Source organism: Typopeltis vanoorti, chromosome 17 (assembly GCF_054136105.1).
Source record: "Typopeltis vanoorti isolate ZY-2024b chromosome 17, IOZ_Tvanoo_1.0, whole genome shotgun sequence".
NCBI classification, from domain to species: domain Eukaryota; kingdom Metazoa; phylum Arthropoda; class Arachnida; order Uropygi; family Thelyphonidae; genus Typopeltis; species Typopeltis vanoorti.
The window spans coordinates 47321009-47340195 of NC_143565.1; the positions used below are offsets into that span (position 1 = coordinate 47321009).

Sequence of the window (19187 nt, forward strand, 5' to 3'; positions counted from 1 at the left end):
GGTTCTCTGCATTCCTTTAAAAACTATGTGGAGGTCTCCTCTCACTTATACAGCTTTCTTATTTCAGTTGGTGGTGGTAATTAATCTAGCTTATTCCTATCAGAATTCTGCATTTAATCATTCATTATCAACAAGAAGTTTAGTGCACGAGAATGTAACAAGGTTGGTATATGTAGTATTTTGGATTCTGTGATTAGTACTACATAAGTTTATTACTAGCATACAATCCACACTCTTCCGAATTAATCCTGTTATTTGCAGTGATGTAATGATGGCTTTTTAATATTGTCTATAATATCCTGAAAAGGTTAACCTGAAAGCTTTTGCAAACCACTTTTTTTGTTTAAACTTCAAACTCTTGTGCAACTGCAATCTGACCATATCACCTTGTGCAATCATAATACTTATATCTCTTTCTTAAAATGTTTCTTTTTAATATGAATCTGTCATCAATGTATCTATTCACACTTCAAATTTTTCTAAAAATTCTCATATCTGTGGTCTCTAGTCTTTCATCATTACTTTTATTTTTAACCAGGATATCGGATCCAGAATTTTTGGCTAATTTCTCTTATTCCATATACATTTTTTTCAACTAGCTCCATGCCATACCATCTTTGCTTATTATATTATCTATCCCGAAATATAATTTGCTGTCTTCTCTAAAAATTGTAACTAAATAGGAAAGATTTTTGTGTAGCAAAATCTCCTTTGAGAATAGTTGATTTTTTTCTATGTTTCATCTAATTTTCTTATATATATATATATATATATATATATATTCATATTTATATATATACTGACTATAACCGAGACTAGAATAACCGATATATAACTAGATATTACCGAGGTTATATCTGCTTACCATATATCAGCTCGCGCTCCACGAAACTAAGAAGAATTTTAAGAAAGTTCAACATAAAAACCTGTTTCTCTACTCTTCCTAACCTAAGATCGATTTTAAGCAAATACAAACAAGCTCACAACCATCTACAATTCCCAGGAGTGTACAAAATCACGTGTGACTGTGGGAAGCAATACTATGGCCAAACTGAAAAATCCATCCTCCTACATCTAGAAGAGCATCAGAGAGACATTGCCTACAAAAGAACTAGAGCAAGTGCCCTGTCAAGCCATGTACTGTTTTCAGTAAACACAAATGATGAAGGCTGTCAACATGAGATAAACTGGACAACAACCTCAAACCTTCATATATGCCTTGACGAGGTGGAGTGACGCATAGTCGAGTCTAAGGAAATTGTTATGGACCCTCATCACATAAATAATAACCTCAGCTATAATCTACCGGACTCTTTCAGCTCTGCTGCCTGATATTGGCACACGCGTGAAATCAGACGCACGCAGCTACTTAACAATAGAACTTCAACACGGACTGTAGCTACAGTTCAAAACTAACTGATTTTATAATGATACGATGTTTCTTATAGTGTTTACTTGCTTTCTATGTTTCCACGCCTGAAGATGTCGGACAATCCGATGAAACATGTTAATACTACAAATTGCTATATATATATATATATATATATATATATATATATATATATATATATATAATGCTGAATTGCATGCCACATTTATTACAGCAGTTATTTTCAGTATGATAGTCCCAAAGACTCATGCTGAATTTATGTAAGAGTATAATATCATTTGTATAAAAAGCTGAATTTACTCTCTCCAATTTTGATATCAGCCATAATTTTACTTCTTTCTGTCATAATGTGTTATATACAGATGATTTGTTATAAACAGTGGATTTATTGTGCATCCTTTTTAAATCATCAGTGTACCCTTAAGAGATGTTCAGGCTACTATGACAGCACTACGTGATTAAGTTTACACTATTATCCCCTTTTTTGTTACAACTGAATTTACATTAATTATCATTTTTCTGTACCAACTTCTGCTCTCACTTCTGGCTTAAAACTGAAGTAATGGCTTATATATTACTTTGTATAATGTCCCATTGACACCATATAACTAAAGCATTTCAGTTTTTTCATTTGGCACCTTATATGCCCTTTCCAGAAATATGAAACTTCACTGGTCCTTGTTATATTCTCATGATTTCTCAACTGTTTGTCTTAAAGGAAAAAAATAAAAAAATCTGTTTCAGACAATCCCTATTTGGCCTAAAATCATATTGTTGTTTTCAAGTTTCTCTTCCACAATTTATCGTAGTTTGTACCCTTTTTTCCACATTTCCACATCTAATGAATTTCTATCTCGAGTTAATAAATTTTCCTCCTTGTTTCCCCTTCACAAAAGACTTGCTCACTACTAGATGCTTACAGCAGTATATTGAGATGTGCTCTAAAGTGTTATGTGATTGTTCTGCTGTAGAAAGAATGTAGAGAAAGCTAAAGAAAAGTCATATGAAAACTTTGGTAAGAATATATATAGAAGATAAACATTAAAGATAGTAAACTGTTCTTGTTGCTGTTGAAAAAACTTAGAAAAATGGAATACATTCCTTACCTATCCTCTTGTTCCCCATGACACATATGGCTAAGAAGTATTTTTTTTTTTTTTTTCTACCTAAAGCTCAACAGAGGCTCTTCATTCTGAATTACTTCCTTCCTTTCTAAATCACTGTAGACTAGTCCTAGGTAGAGTTTCTCTCTCAGTATCCAGGATGGATGTAGCTGTTTACTCAGCAGTTCATCCTTATGTCTTCCTGATGATGTGCCATTAACATTTTCCCATGCCATTGTAAAACATGGAGGTCTCTTGAGATTTTCTTATTGCAGGGGCTTGTGCTTGGATTATGTCTATTCAAATTACAGAAATTCTTTCTCTCCACTTCAGAATTAGTGATATCCTGCTGCCTAGGATTTCATGTATTAAGCATGATTATTGACATACCTTTGGATGGGTGCTTGATGGAAGGACACTGATTGAGATGGGTTTTAATTTTAATGTTGTACTACAAGGGTTATTTGAAAAGTTTGGTAAATTTCCAATAGGCGCAACACAATTCGTTCATTCATACCAGTGTTGGCACGTATTCACTTTTTCATTACCTCTGGCAAAATTTTAGCCACGTGCAACGCATGGTTCTCATTTGGCAAACATTTAAAATGACTGTGTTCGCATTTTCATAAAAATGGAGAAAAACGAGTTTCATGCAGTGATAAAACACTTTTATTTGAAGAAGTAGATAGCCGTACGATCAAAGCCGAGTTAGATGCAGTTCATGGGGACTCTGCACCAGCATTAAAGACTATTTATTTTTGGATAAATGAGTTTAAATGTGGTCGTAAGTCCATCGAAGATGAAGCATGCTCCGGGTGCCCGACTATAGTCACTAAGAAGGAAATGATTGACACAATTCATGGTATCGTTGTGGAAGACCACCAAGTGAAAGTGCATTACCTGGATTATAGGCATCTCAACTGAGTGGGTGTATAATATCCTGAACGAAAAATTGCACATGAAAAAGCTGTGTGCGTGATAGGTGCCGTGATTGTTGACTGTCGATCAAAAATGCATGAGGAAAAGACATTTCAATACAGTGTTTGGCAATGTTTAATTGCAATTCGGAGTATTTTTTGCATCAACTTGTGACTGTAGATGAAACTTGGATCCACCACTACACACCTGAGTCCAAGCAGCAGTCAAAACAGTGGAAAATGTCCGGTGAAAGAGCACCGAAAAAAGCAAAGACCGTTTTGTCAGCTGGGAAGGTAATGGCTACAGTAATCATGATAGACCATATTGAAAAGGGTAAGACAATAACAGGAGTCTATTATGTGTCATTGTTTGACTGTTTTAAAGAAGAACTGAAGAAAAAAATAGCCAAGATTGGCACACAAAAAGGGCTCTTTCATCAAGACAATGCACCATCCCACATGTTGACTGTCACAATGGCAAAATTGCACCAGTTGAGGTTCAGATTGGTTCCACATCCACTGTATTCTCTGGACTTGGTCCTGAGTGACTTCTTCTTGTTCCCAGACTTAAAAATTTGGCTCGGTGGGAAAAAATTTTCTTTGAATGAGGATTTCATCAAGGCTGTCAATGATGACTATTTTGCACAATTTGACAAATCCTAATTCTTAGATGGGATGAAAAAATTTGGAAATTTGCTTTACCAAATGGGTAGACCTCAATGGAGACTATGTTGAGAAATAAAGGTGATTTTTTTTTCCAAAAAAAAAAAAAAAAAAAAATGTGTTTAACTTTTTTTTTTTTATCAAACTTTTAAAACAACCCTCGTATTCAGTCAACAGCATTGCATTACAAGAGTCTAAACATGTTCCTTCTCAACCGCAGAGAATCAAGGACAGGACTCACTACCTGTCCTTGAATTTGAATGTATAGATTACGTTAGGACAAGAATCAATGCTCTATCAACTGGAACTCGTACAAATAAGTTGAAGAACAGAGATTGAATAAAAGCGGTAGATCTCCACTTTAGGACTAATATTGGATGGAGGAAGTCTGACCTTGTAAAAAGAGGAGATGAGTTATTATCAACATACAAATTATGGGTGTTAGGCTACCACTCACTACTCTCCATCATTCATACTATGCTGAAAAACATGACTTTGTGTAGCTACTTTGGGAAGAATGACACATTGTACCAAAATTTTCCTCTGCATCCATATCCTTTAAAGGCATATGATGTCAGCAGTTATATGTGCTTATTAAGCTTTGGACTCTCTTGGGGTGATTTCAAGATATGCCTTTCAGGCAGCATTGAGGATTTACTAGGGAATGATTTCTCGAAAACCCAGGTCCAAGTTGGATAGAACATATTATTGTAGGGGCTTAGGTCTCTAGTGGCCATATTACATGTAGAACCATAGCATCAATCTCTAGTTGGGACAATAAAATTTATGAGTTTCTGTGGATGCTTAAGAGTCAAAGCTGTATAACTGGGAGGAGACCCTGTGGTGCATCCTGTTAGGTATCTACCCAGATACTGAACGAACAAGGATGGGCTGGCAAATTGGGATTTCGCAGACCAAGTTGTATTCTTATTGGTTTAAACCACAATTCAAAATGATGCTTCAACATGACAGAATTTCATGCCTGCTGGGGCATTGCCTAGTTGGCCTCCTGTTGTTTTCTGCAGGGAACCTGGACAAACATTGAGAAGTCATCTACTGGAATAAATGGTGAGAGACACCCCGAATCAACATAAGCCTGAATGGCAAAGAAATGGAACTAGCTGAGGAATTGGATAAGTACCAGATTCACATAATAGTGGTGATTGAAACAAAATAGTCAAAAGCTGGTGAGATCTTTCTGAACAATAAATACAAAATCTTATATTCAGGCAATGACAATCAAGTAAAAGGTGTAGCCATAGTATTCAACATATATGAGGCTAATATTCTTGAATGGAAAGCAATATCAAGTAGAGTGATTGGGGCAAATATCAGAAAATGGGGAACTGGACAATGAGACTTATTTGTGCCTATGGTCCCACAGAAGGTTCTAATAAGGTAGAAGTGGAGGGATATTTTGAGCCAATAGAGAAAGCAGTTGACACAATAAAAAAGGAAAAGTTGGTGCTTGTTGGGGATCTAAATAGCAGAGTAGGAGATTATCAGACATACAAAAATATATTGGGAAAATTTGGAGAAAAGAGCAAAGCTTATAATAATGGCAAATACCTGTTGGATTTCTGCTCATGACATGGACTGGTTATTACTAACACAATTTTCCAACATAAAAATGTGCACAAATTCACATGGAAAGAAGTGGCAAGGAATAAGAAAAGTCTCATTGACTATATTATTGTTGATAGTGATGTTTTCTCATTGGTGCAGGACACTAGGGTGTATAGAGGATTTGAAATTGGAAGTGATCACCCATTTAGTCTTAAGCAGGATGAAATTCAATTGCATATTGAAAATAAGAAAGTGTAATAGAGTTTTAAAGCGAATAAAAGTTGAGCAGCTCTCGGATGTGAACTGTAGACTAAATTACATAAAGATTATTGAAAAATAAATGAAAGAGTTTGAGAACTGCAACCAAACCTTGGAGATTCAGTGGCTAACCTTGAAGAAAACACTGATTGATTCAGCCTGAAAGGCATGTGGTGAGGTTGTCTGCAAAGTTAGAAAAATCAGAAAGAGGCAGTGAAGGAAAAGAAGAAAGGATATCAAAAGTTGCTGGCAAATAAGTCGGCTTGTGCTCTTAGAGAATACAGAGACAAATGTAAGAAAGCTAGACACTGTGAACTGTAGACTAAAATACACAAACATTATTGAAGAAAAAATGAAAGAGTTTGAGAATGGGAACCAAACCTTGGAAATTAAGTGGCAAATCCTTAAGAAAACACTGACAGTCTAAAGTTAGGAGAATAAAATTTATAAGTTTCTGTGAATGCTTAAGGGTCAAAGCTGTATAACTGGGAGGAGACCCTGTGGTGCATCCTGTTAGGTATCTACCTGGATACTGAACGAACAAGAATGGGCTGAAAAGAAGAATGCTTTTGTTTCTTTCTTTCACTGCCTCTATCAAAAGTTCCTGGCAAATAAGTCAGCTTGTGCTCTTAGAGAATACAGAAACAAATGTAAGAAAGCTAAACAAAAGGCATTGAAGACTTTGATAAGAATATAGAAAATAAATATCAAGAAGGCTTATATTAAGGGGATATTAAATCCCGCATATTTTAAATCCAAATAAGAAACTCAAGATCGGAATCAGAGAGTTTCTTGCCGATTATAGTAAACTATAAAGTATCGGCGACACTAGCGTTAGCCAATGCAAGTGATCCTAGTACGTAGTACAATACTGGGCAACTCATTGCAAAGGTGGAGGAAGTTCAGATCGCTATTCTTAGGTATTTTCCATAATGTAAAAACACATTTCCTAGGAAATGTATGCTGTTATTACATTATGGAGGGAGGTCACTACCCATACCGGTTTCAGCCTTTTTTGAGGCTTCATCAGTGAGTAGCTAGACCTAATACCAAAGTGTATAGCGAAAAGAACTTATGTACTCTGCGAACGAGTTTTCCAAACAGGTGCAACCATTAAGTTACTTAAGTATAAAGAGCTAATAAGCTTCATTTCGGCAATGAAAACATTACTTAAATTAAGGGGATATTAAATCCCGCATAGTTTTAAAACCGAATAAGAAATTCAAGATCGGAATCAGAGAGTTTCTTGCTGATTATAGCTAGTGTCGCCGATACTTTATAGTTTACTATAATCGGCAAGAAACTCTCTGATTCCAATCTTGAGTTTCTTATTCGGTTTTAAAACTATGCGGGATTTAATATCCCCTTAATTTAAGTAATGTTTTCATTGCCGAAATGAAGCTTATTAGCTCTTTATACTTAAGTAACTTAATGGTTGCACCTGTTTGGAAAACTCGTTCGCAGAGTACATAAGTTCTTTTTGCTATACACTTTGGTATTAGGTCTAGCTACTCAGAAATTTGAGAAATGGTTGAGAAGGATTGTAGAAGGGAAACTTGGCAAAGAACTAGCTGGATTCATGCCAAATAGAAGCTGTCAGGATCAGATTTTCACTTTATGACAAATAAAAATGCTTAAATTAATATTCCCTTAATTTAAGTAATGTTTTCATTGCCGAAATGAAGCTTATTAGCTCTTTATACTTAAGTAATCAAGAAGGCTGTTAAAAAAGCTCAGAAATGGAGGATAGAGTGCTGTAAATGGAATTAGAGATGATAAAGGTGACATGAAAACTGAAGAAAAAGATATCCTTGATGTATGTAGTAATTATTTTGAAAAATTGCAATCAGTAACAGCACAGTGGTAAAATACCCTCATACTCTAGGAATACATATCCATACTTGATGTAGAAAAAAGCCATCAAAAGTCTGAAATGTGGAAAGGGAGAGCAGGAATAGATGATATTCAACCAGAAATGCTGAAGTATGGAGATATGAAAGTCTTACAGTAGCTGCACTGCATAGTTCAGAAGGCCTGGACAAAGCAATGAATTCCAGATCAATGGAGTAGAACCCTCATAGTACCCATATATAAAAGAGATATAAAACTGAAAGAATTACAGAGGTATTCCTCTACTGGGTGTTTCTGGTAAGATTTATGCAAGTATACTTGAGAAATGGTGAGAAGGATTGTAGAAGGGAAACTTGGCGAAGAACTAGCTGGATTCATGCCAAATAGAAGCTGTCAGGATCAGATTTTCACTTTATGACAAATAGTTGAGAAATTGCAGGAATATAACAAAGAATTGTATTTAAACGTTGTAGATCTGTAGAAGCATATGACAAGGTGCCAAGAGAAAAGCTATTCAAAACGCTACAGTTGTATTGCACCAATGGGGCATTATATCAATCAAGCAGTACTTAGTTTTTATTTGAGTTGTAAGTTAGCATTTAGAATTAAAGGAAGTACAGGAAGATTGTTTAATGTTCAATCTAGTGTCAGAGAATAATGTACATTATTCCATCTGTTATTCATTATCTATATAGATCACATTATGAAGGAAAGTGGTATTAAACCTGATTTAAATTGGAGATGTTAATCTCAGCTCTTTACTTTTGCAGGTGATGTTATACTTCTAAATAAATCTGGTATGCAAGTCTGCAACATTCTGTGACTAAATTGAATAGCTCTTGTAATAGTTATGGTATGAATGTCACCAATAACAAGACAGAGACAATGAAAATAGGTAGAAGCAGTGAAAATATCAACTGCATTGTGAATTGAGAACCAATAGAACAAGTAAAACATTTCAGCTACTTCAGCATGATTTTTAGTGCAGATGGTAAAATAAATATGGAAATAGACAACAGAATCAACAACCTGGTACGGTAGGAAGTCAACTGAATAATTTTGTATGGAATAAGAGAGAAATTGCTTAAAACACTAAATTATCTGTATACAAGACAGTGTTGACGTCCATTTTAACTTATGGATCTATAAGCTGGGTTATAAATAAAACATGCGACCAGAGACAGCAGATATGAGAATCCTTAGAAAGATTAGAGACGTAAACAGATGGGATCAATGAGTAATATCATATTGAAAATGAGGTTATTAAGAAAGAACTTGACATTGTTAGCATCCAGGAATGTGTTAGCAGAGCTAATCTCAGGTGGTTTGGTCACTTAAACAGAATGGAAGAGGATAAATTAGCAAAACAAGTGTTCTCTGCCAGCTTGGTAGGAAAAAGACCCAGACGAAACCAAGATATAGCATTGAATATATATATATTTTTTTATATATATCATATTTGTAAAATTGTTAGATAACCAAACCTTACTTATTGTACTTAAGTGATTATATTTAATACTTAATGTGTTTTCTCGAGCTTGTTTCTACCTTGCTATCTCTGTCAATTCCAATTTACTTATAAATACTTTGTGGCCACTACTATAATTGTTCGTGTCTGCAAAACTCGGTAGACAAAGAAATTGCCTCAGGCCATTGCCAAATTTCTTTGTTACAATTCTGGAATTAACTTTGTATCAGAATTTGGAAAAAATTATTTGTTGAAGCTGCACCATCCAAATTCTTAGACAAGAGAAGCTTCTTTGCCAGGGAGTTAATTCTCAGAATAACACACTCATCGACAATCAAGCAATTAATATTTCCAATTACAAAATTTTATATGTATAAATTTTCCCTTACTGGAGTTGTAGCTATCCCCGACTATTGATTCGTTCAGGTTCTTTTTTAATGTGTGGTGCATTGCGATTTCAGATCAGGCAATTTTGTTAGGTAAAGAAAAAGGCTTATTCATCACACTAATACAATATACAAGTACTAAAGGTTACTTAATTAAGCTAAATCCCTCTCCTACAAGTTAAATGGGTTAAATAGACAACCTTAATATTCCTAATCTTTCTCAACATTAGACAATATCTACAACTAATTTAAATTAACTGACTCCTTCCTACAACATTTGACAATCCTATACAAGCATTTATCTTATTTAATTTCAAGATATACTTGGCTTTGACATACATTAACTTTACACTATACAATATCTCATTCTCAGACATGACACAATTTACAGGTTTGGTTAGATTCTAAAGTCCTGTTTCAATTCATGTAAGTCCAATCACTCAGCATATCTGCACATTATTGCTTTCTAACTCTTTTTAGTATACAAAGGAATTAAAGTTCCTACATTACTGAGTAACTGGATCTCTCTGGTCCTCTCTCTCTCGATCTTTCATTAAATTCACACAGCTTGTTACCTTCTCCTACGGTTTGCTGTCTTCAGAACAAACTGGCAAATACGATCATGAATCGCCTTCTCCGATGTGGGTGTAGCTGCTCTGCCGGGATTGGTCCATGTGATTCCACATGTTGTTTCGGTCTGCACTGACTTTTCTGCCGTACCGATGATTATGCTTGCACTGGATCACTATCTGGCCGCATAGCTGCCACTGAACATCGTTCTTCTCGACCGCACTCATGTACTCCTCCTCCTCCGGGAACGACTGGAACAGGAATCCAAGGGAGAAAAAAGCAAAAAGTCTCGAGTTTGCATCGCCAAGCTCTATATATCCTTCCTGAGCTGTTCTCCCTACTATGTCTCCTTTTCCGCCTGGCACCTAAATCTCTTGCACTCAGTACCGTTCTCTCCTCTGAGTTTTCCACGGGGACTTCCCACATGCAATGTAGTCTTCGAGTATGTGACTGCCTCAGGTTATGTTTATAAGCCGATTATCTCATTGTATATGTCGATCTAACTTTCTCATTCTAACATATTTTTCACTAAATTTCAACTCTTGTCGGTTTTACAAGGACATATAACATAGGAGAATTTACAATTAACAGACTATTTCGTTTTTTCATTAAATTTCACCTATACCCATATAGAAGTATTTCTCCAGAAATTTTGTTACCTGTTAAATCTGAATGAAATATTTTTTACAATAAATTAAACCTTTCATTCAAGATTTAACAATAGGTGGATTGATACACTAAGAAGTGCCTTAGAAGACAGAAATATAAGATCTGATAATGTTGGAGTATTGACAGATAACACATTAATTTGGAGGAAAATTGCAGATACGAAGTTAGTATTGATGTATGTTTTTCATGTAGTACTAGCATATTCTGTACACCCCCTTGAGGGTACATATCAGGAATTTGATGATGTTGTTTCTGTGGATTGGGATTCACAAAACTAAAACACATCATGTAACTTTATACTGTGAAATATACAACAAACATATATTTAGTTCGCAGAAGTACAGGAATGATAATGAAAACAATAAAATACTAACTTCATATGCATATTTGATTTCAACCTACAATACTTACACATTTACTTTTTTAATTCATGTCTTAATTTTTTAAATTTTCATATAATGATATCCTTATTTTGTGTTTAGGTTTAGCCATCACTGATGACATCATGATGGGAAAGGCGGACTGGAATAAGTTATTTGAGCCTCCAAATTTTTTTGGAAAGTATAAGTATGTATACTTATATTTTATATGTTAAAAATTTTTCATTAAACTTTTGCTGCTGAGGCAGGGAAAAAGTGATTTCAACAGCTGGGCATAATAACTTTAAGAATATGATGGTTGTTCCAAAAGTAACACCTGTATGTACACTGTGTTTCGAATGTGACTGGCCTTGTATATTCATCCATCTATGGTTTAGTATTCACAGGCATGCACGAAATTTGTATTTCTCATGTCATCACTTACACAAGGGACACAAGTACTCAAATTTTTGAAACTTGAAAATGTGAGTGATATTGAAATTCACTACTTATTGCAAAGTTTTTCTGGAAAAGCAGCTTTAGTTGTAACTGTCTTATACACTGTTGAACACAAAGAACAAACAGCAGTGGCAGAATAGGCATTAATGAATGCTCATGAAGTAGATTGATAAAAAATTGCAACTGATTTCTCTAGCAGAAAGCTGAGCAGTTAATGGGAAAAAATTGACAAATAAATCTATCATTCCTAGATATCTCTTCTAAGTATGTCAACAAAAACATTGCTGGAAGATTATCATTAGAAGTTTACAAGAAAGTACCCACACAGGCAGGTACCTACAAGCAAACTCATTTCATCACCCTCAACAAAAATTGTGCATAATGAACCTTTACAAAGAGAGCTTTAAACATACTAAAAATGATGACATCAAATGAAAACAAGGACTTCAAAAAAGGTACTAAAGAAACTTTTATTTTCTAGACAAACCATTCCTTGATAACATAAATTAATTACCAAGGCACAGTATCTATTCTATGCATTGGCAATACATCAAGAAAATTAACCAAAATATTAAAGGTAGTCAACATGAGAGCAGCCTTCAAACCAATCAACACCTGATGAAGCTTTCTACACTCCCCTAAAGACAAAGTTCCATTTTATAAACATCTGGGTGTATACAAGATTCTATGCTCTTCTGGTAAGATATAAGGTTAGACTGGAAGAAGTTTCGAAATCCACAACAAAGAACATACGGGCGATGTTGAAAACAAACGGGAGGGAAAAAAGCAGACTTGCAGCACACATCCTCAAAGAACATCACACTGTAAATTGGCAAGCATCCTCCATGCCATACTTAGAAGATAATTACGTCGACAGGTTGTTCAGTGAGTCTTCCTAGGTAATTTGCCCAAAAGGTACACTAAATAGAAATCAAGGAATGATGATTCTTCACAACATCTGGAAGTCACTAACATGTGTAAAATTAAAGCCTGTCTTTATTCCAGCAATCATATACAAAGTTTACACAACAATGCAGAGACTTGCATAACATACCTAATGATATTCATGATTAGACTATCGTTCCAATCAATTAACTATAGATGTTAGCTATTGTCGGAAAACGTTTTAATTTTTCCCCATTTTTTATGTATGTTAAGTACCTTCTCAACAACAACTGTAACAAATTTTGTTACAGTTGTTGTTGAGAAGGTACAGTTGAGAAGTAACAGTTGGCAGGAACATAGAAAGCTTCATCTGTCATTCATTCCCAATAGAGAACTTATAGAACAAGTAAAATAATTCAGTTATTTAGGCACAATTTTTATTGAAGCTGGCAAATTAAACATGAAAATAGACAATGGAATAAGCAAAGCTGGTATAGTGGGTAACTAGTTGAATAAATTTATATGGAATAAGAAAGAAATTAGCCAACACACCAAACTAGCAGTATACAAAACAGTGTTTAAACCAGTTTTAAGTTATGGATCTAAGAGCTTGGTTTGAAATAAAGCATGTGATCAAAGATTAGAGACCACAGATATGAGGATTCCAAGAAAAATTAGGGAAGTGAACCGATGACATCAATGCAGTATCATATTAAAAATGAAGATATTAGAAAGGAACGTGACATTATTAGCATTCAAGAATGTGCCAGCAGAGCTAATCTAAGGTGATATGATCACTTGAAACAGAATGGGAGAGTCAAGGTTAGCAAAACAAGTGTTTTATGCCAAGATGGCTAGAAAAAGACCTAGAGGAAGACCAAGATCTAGGTGAATTGATTTAACCAGAAGTGTCCTAGAAGACCAAAATTTTAAATATGAACAGTATTGATCTGTTGATGATAGGAGATTAGTAATCATGTAGTACTGTCATCAGAAAATTGATAATGTGGATAGGAATACTGCAATTATAGAAAATATCTAGAAAGTATGCACTTAACTGGATGTAGAAGATGCCATTAATAATCTGAAATACATTGGCTCAAAAGTTTTATAATGGCTACACTGCATAATTCAGAAGATTTAGTTCGAAAGTTGAATCCAGGCAAGTGGAGTAGTGTTCTAATTGTACCAGTTTATAAATATGAAAATATAACTCCAAGAAGTATGTAATGGAGTTTTTAATATTCCAATAAAGATTTATGAAGCATGCTTAGGAAAAAAAAATTGTTGATTGGAAAAGTAGTGAAGAATAACTTTGTTTTGGTAGCCAAATATAGGTTGTCAAAAACTAGATTTTGAATTCTCTTCTTTAGTTAATGACAAATAGTTCAGAAGTCATAGAAATATAATATGAATCTCTAATTTAACTTTCATTCTCAAAATAGCATAATTTTTTTCTAAATAAACCTTATTCAAATCATATACATTCTATTTTTGTCCATTAAATAATAAAACAAGTCTATAGTTGGAAACCAAAAGAATAAGAGAAGAACAGGAAGACTTAGAAAAAGATTAAAAGATACTATTAAAGATGATGAAGTCTTAGTCGCAACAGATACTACATCTAATGCGTGAAGAAGACGATGATGATTAATACCTTTAAAAGCATGTCCTTCCATTCAAGGGTACATAAAGCCATTCCATAGACCAGCCTTATAGGTCAGGGGTGGGCAACCTTTTTAAGTGCCAAATCTTTGATAAAAAATTTTCTCATGTGCCAACCGAAATTTTGGGGAATGTATTATTATTTGGTGTCTTAAGTATTGGGAGAACCTTTTCAAATAATCAAAAATTACACTAGAGCGGTAAAAATCAAACAATATCGTAAGAGTGATTATTCTAAGTCATGTAACATTGAATGAATGTAAAAATTAGTGACAGAATTTTTAATTAAAAGTCTTTTCCAATATATTACAGTGCACAATCTGAATCATTTTACTGACTAAAGCAGAATAAAAGAGCAAATAAAATTAAAGTATTCTTTTATTCTTAATCCCTTACGAGTACACATAAAAATTACAGATAAAATAAAATGTTATTTTACCTAAATAATATATTAAATAGAAGCTAATCTTTACCAGTTTTAGCAGAAAACATCAACTCAAAACTAGAGAAAGAAAAAATAGTGGACATTTTATTTATTCAGCATTAATGAGACTTCTGTTGCTGCATCACTGATGACGACAGATAATTTATATCAGGTTTATATTTTGTAACCTTTAGAGATATACATGCTCTATTAGTTTCATCTGCAAGGCTACTCCTATTAACAAAGTTCATCACTGAGAACAATGATTCACAAGAATATGTAGATGCAAAAATGGATAGTAATGCTGTTGCAAGGATTTTTAAACATACAAAAGTTTCGATAGTATGTCAGTCCTTAGTACCTCGTTTTCCACACTTCTCTCTGTTACTCCTGTCTCTTATTGCTCCTTTTCAATATTTTCCAAGTCAACTATGAGGTCAACAAATTTCTGCCTCCAAATTGAGCTAATTTGAAAATCAATCAAGTGCTTTTCAAAATCATCCATATTTATCCAGAAAACAACTGCAAGTTTAATTCATCCAGTTTTATAGTGGCTGGAAACTTAATGAATTTTGCAGTCTCTTCTAATTCTCTGAAATTAACGAATCTTACAGAAATAGAGAGAACTGCTCACCAGTTGACACAGTGACTTTTAAAAATAGTTTTTGAAGATATTGACGATCTGTTTTTTAAAAACTCCTAGTTTCATTTTAAATGCCTTTATGTCATCAAACATAACATCCAGAGCCCTGTAGTTTAAGGTTCAAGTCATTTAAATGTTTGCAAAAATCTGCAAAAAAAAAAAAAAAATCAGTTTACTAACCCACACGATGTCATACATTTCTTTATAAGACATTTGTTGATTAGTCTAAAAGAGATTTATCTCATCCACGCATTCAACAAATCGTTTCAGAACAAGACCTCGACTTGTACATTTCAACCCCAGTACAACGAATCGTTGTATCCTTTGTACACCGAATCCACCTCATTCAATAACTGGTAATTCGTTTACAGTATTAACAACGCATATAAAGTATATTAATTAAAGGTAACTTTAATGAATAACTTCTATATTTCGGCAACGTCACGTTGCCATCTTCAGGAACATAAAGATATGGTATGTGCACGCAGGCACTAACAAAAGCAAATGAGGAAGAAAACAAGAAACTAATATTGTTCCTAAAGTCCTAATGGTGCCCTCTGGTGGGCTAATTTGGTTGTCTTGGCAGTTGGGCTGAAGTTCTCATAATGTAAGTCTCCCAAATTTGGGGTAGTTTCATGCACCCAAATTTGTTGAGGTTGGGAGCGTTTTTTAGAACTGCTGATGATTCCTTGAATAATCTTTCGTATTTAAACTTGCTGCGGTGTATTATTTTTGTTTTCTTCCAACGAATTCTATGGTGGGTATCTAAGGCATGGTCTGCCAGCCCAGAGCGGCTGTACTGGTGAAACCGGATGTAGTCTTTGTGTTCTGAAATCCTGATATTTGCTGTCCTGCCTATTTGGCCAAAGTAGGACAATTTGCAGCTGCAAGGGACCTGGTATACACCAGGTAGGTCTAGGGGAAGTAGTTGGTCTTTGGTAGAGCGGATAAGGGATGCCAACTTTTTATATGGTCTGTAACAAGAAATAAGGTCATATTTTTTGAGGATATTGGTTATTTTCTCAGAGGTGCCCTGGATGTAGGGGATGGTGATAGATTTGGTGTAATTTTTGTTGTGGAGGAGGGGGGGGGTTGTGGTTTACTGGTTTTTGGATTTTTTTGGGGGTTATAGCCATTGGCTAAGAAAGTGTTGAGGATGTGGTTTAGTTCAGTAGTTAGGGCCTAACTACTGAACTAAACCACATCCTCAACACTTTCTTAGCCAATGGCTATAACCCCCAAAAAATACTAAAACCAGTAAACCACAACCCCCTTCCCCCCTCCACAATAAAGATTACACCAAATATATGAGAACTTCAGCCCAACTGCCAAGACAACCAAATTAGCCTGCCAGAAGGCACCATTAGGACTTTAGGAACAATATCAGTTTCTTGCTTTCTTCCTCATTTGCTTTTGTTAGTGCCTGCGTGCACATACCATATTTTTATGTTCCTGAAGATGGCAACGTGACATTGCCGAAATATAGACGTTATTCATTAACGTTACCTTTAATTAATATACTTTATATGCGTTGTTAATTCCGTAAACGAATTACCAGTTATGTATGACCAACGTATAAGCCTTGTTACTAGAATTAACCTCATTCAATAGATTCTAAAATTGTCTTTTATTCAAAGCACATGCAGAAATGTAATCAACAAAACTTTGGTTACTGTTTGCATTACTTTTTAAAGTTCCTTTATGCTAGTTTTTGCACATAAAACCTCATTTATGATGCAGTGAAAACCTATCAGTGGATGACCAACATTTTTCGCAAACAGATTTACAAATCCTGGTTTCTTACCAATCATGCTGGGTGCATGATCTGTTGATGGATACTACTTTTGAATTATCAATTTTCCAAATAGATAATTTGTTCATAACTGATTTTACATTTCAACACCAGTAGTATGCTCAAGTAGTGTTTCAGAATTAATCATCTCTTTGCATACTTTGTTAACCTTACAAAATTGAGTAAAGACTGCTAGCATAGCTGATGATGTAATGTCTGTGCTCTCATCAACACAAATAGAAAAGAACTTACATGAAGCCAAATCTTTTGTTAATTGTTCTGCTGTATTCCTTTCCAACTTAAGTATCCTATCCTTAACTGTTTTTCTAATCACAGACAAATCTTTAATGCACTGAATAATTTTTATCTTTTCTGAAAGATTGTCAAAAAGGAAAGGAGCATGTTCTAGCCATGCTTCTTTAATATACTCCCCATCACTTTGATTTTCCATGTTGGGCAATAACTTTTGAAACTTCAAAACTAGCAGCATCTAATTTGGAACCAGGCCTCCCTGAAATAAATTTCATCAACGTATTCGGAAATTTTTTTTTGTCTCGCTCAGTTCACAAGAAATTAATTCTCTTTGTTCTTGCTCACTTTTATTATTTAAGTTCTTATGAACAGTTTCAAAATGTCTCTCTACAGAAGAAGTCCTACAAACAACTGATTTGGAACAAAATGCATAATGCTTTATTATCTTTCTTAAGCTTACCAAATTTTTGAGTCGAGTATTTAAATTTTCTAATATCCTCTTCATTTGAATGTCTGTTGCTTTGTTGGTGGTTGTGACATTCTGTACAATCTGTAAAAAGTAGGAAGCAAATAAAAATATGTAATGGTATATTTATATATTTAGCATAAATATGAATAGAAGAAAAAAATGAAGCCAAGAAGGGAATAGGCAAAAGGAAAAAAACGTAAATTACAATTGAATGATCAAAGTTGTACAATGTTGGATCCTACTTCTTGTCAATCCTTACTTTGGATCAGACATGATTACTATTACGATGTTCTTAACTAATTGATGCGTTGTAAGTTGATTTCTAATTCAAATATAAAGAAAATTTATATTTAAAGACTGCGCCACTTTATATCTGAATTAGTTCACGAATTGAAGATAAACCAACTCTCAACTACCCTTCCTTTATATGTTGTTATTATAAATACTGGCTGAGTATATTTAACCTTTTTATCACTCCCGCTTTGGTTTGAATATTTTATGAATGGTGGAGTAAAAGAGATTCAGGCAAAATACAACTTTTGATTAACAAAAACAAACATTTAATTTTAAAATCACAAATTTTACACTTAACTTCAAATCACTAATTAAGTTATTAGAAACACTTCAGCCTTCCTGGCAATACAGTCATGCAAACTCAGACAATGGTAATTCTGCTATCTCTACTTTACAGTCTTCTCACAGTTCCTTAAATTCCAAATACAATAAAATTTTCAGTAACACTTCTTCACAAACAATCACTTTTAATTTTACACTTCGGCTAATTCTCCACAATAGTTACTGTTAGTATCAGGGAATTCTAAGATGAAACTCGCACACTTCTCTGTACAGAAATATTAAGGTTGGAATAATCTTACCGATAATCTTTTCTTCTTCATTTACTTATACGTAAACACTTTTTATAACTGTAAACACTTTGAACAGTAAATGGCACTCATTAAAATAATTCTTCTAAGCAATAACTGAATTAATCATCGGTCACAATACACATAAACAAACGTTGTTGCATAAAGTACTACTGATCACTCATGAAATAAGGCAACACACAATAATTCCTTAACTTGAGGTTTTATAAGCACAGTTGTTCATTCCTCTGGCATTCAATTAATTCTTTAGGCACTATAATTCTAAGCACAGCTAACGGTAAACTTCAATTTTTACAGCCTCTACTATTCTAGTAACTCCGTGCTTTATTTCAAGATTCTGTTTGTCCTTGACAGGTCGGCCCTGAAATTAAATCTCAACTCAAGTAATCGCTAGTCTATCCGTAATCACTTGGCTATCTTCCGTAGCTTTATTTGTTATTCCTAAACTTTTAAGCTAACCGCTTCTCGACTAGTAGACTTTATTTAGGTGCTTGAGTGACTTGCCGACTCGCTA

At 34.2% G+C, this 19187-nt stretch overlaps 1 protein-coding gene across 2 annotated transcripts in view; it reads left to right on the forward strand.

Moving 5' to 3' along the window:
• The window catches only part of hrg (poly(A) polymerase hiiragi), a 374011-nt gene that overhangs the window by 237164 nt on the left and 117660 nt on the right, over positions 1-19187 (forward strand). For both annotated transcript variants that reach the window (XM_090407503.1, XM_090407502.1), the window contains exon 12: positions 11324-11408. In XM_090407503.1, the coding sequence (XP_090263629.1) occupies positions 11324-11408 (85 nt within the window). The remainder of the gene's footprint in view (positions 1-11323; positions 11409-19187) is intronic.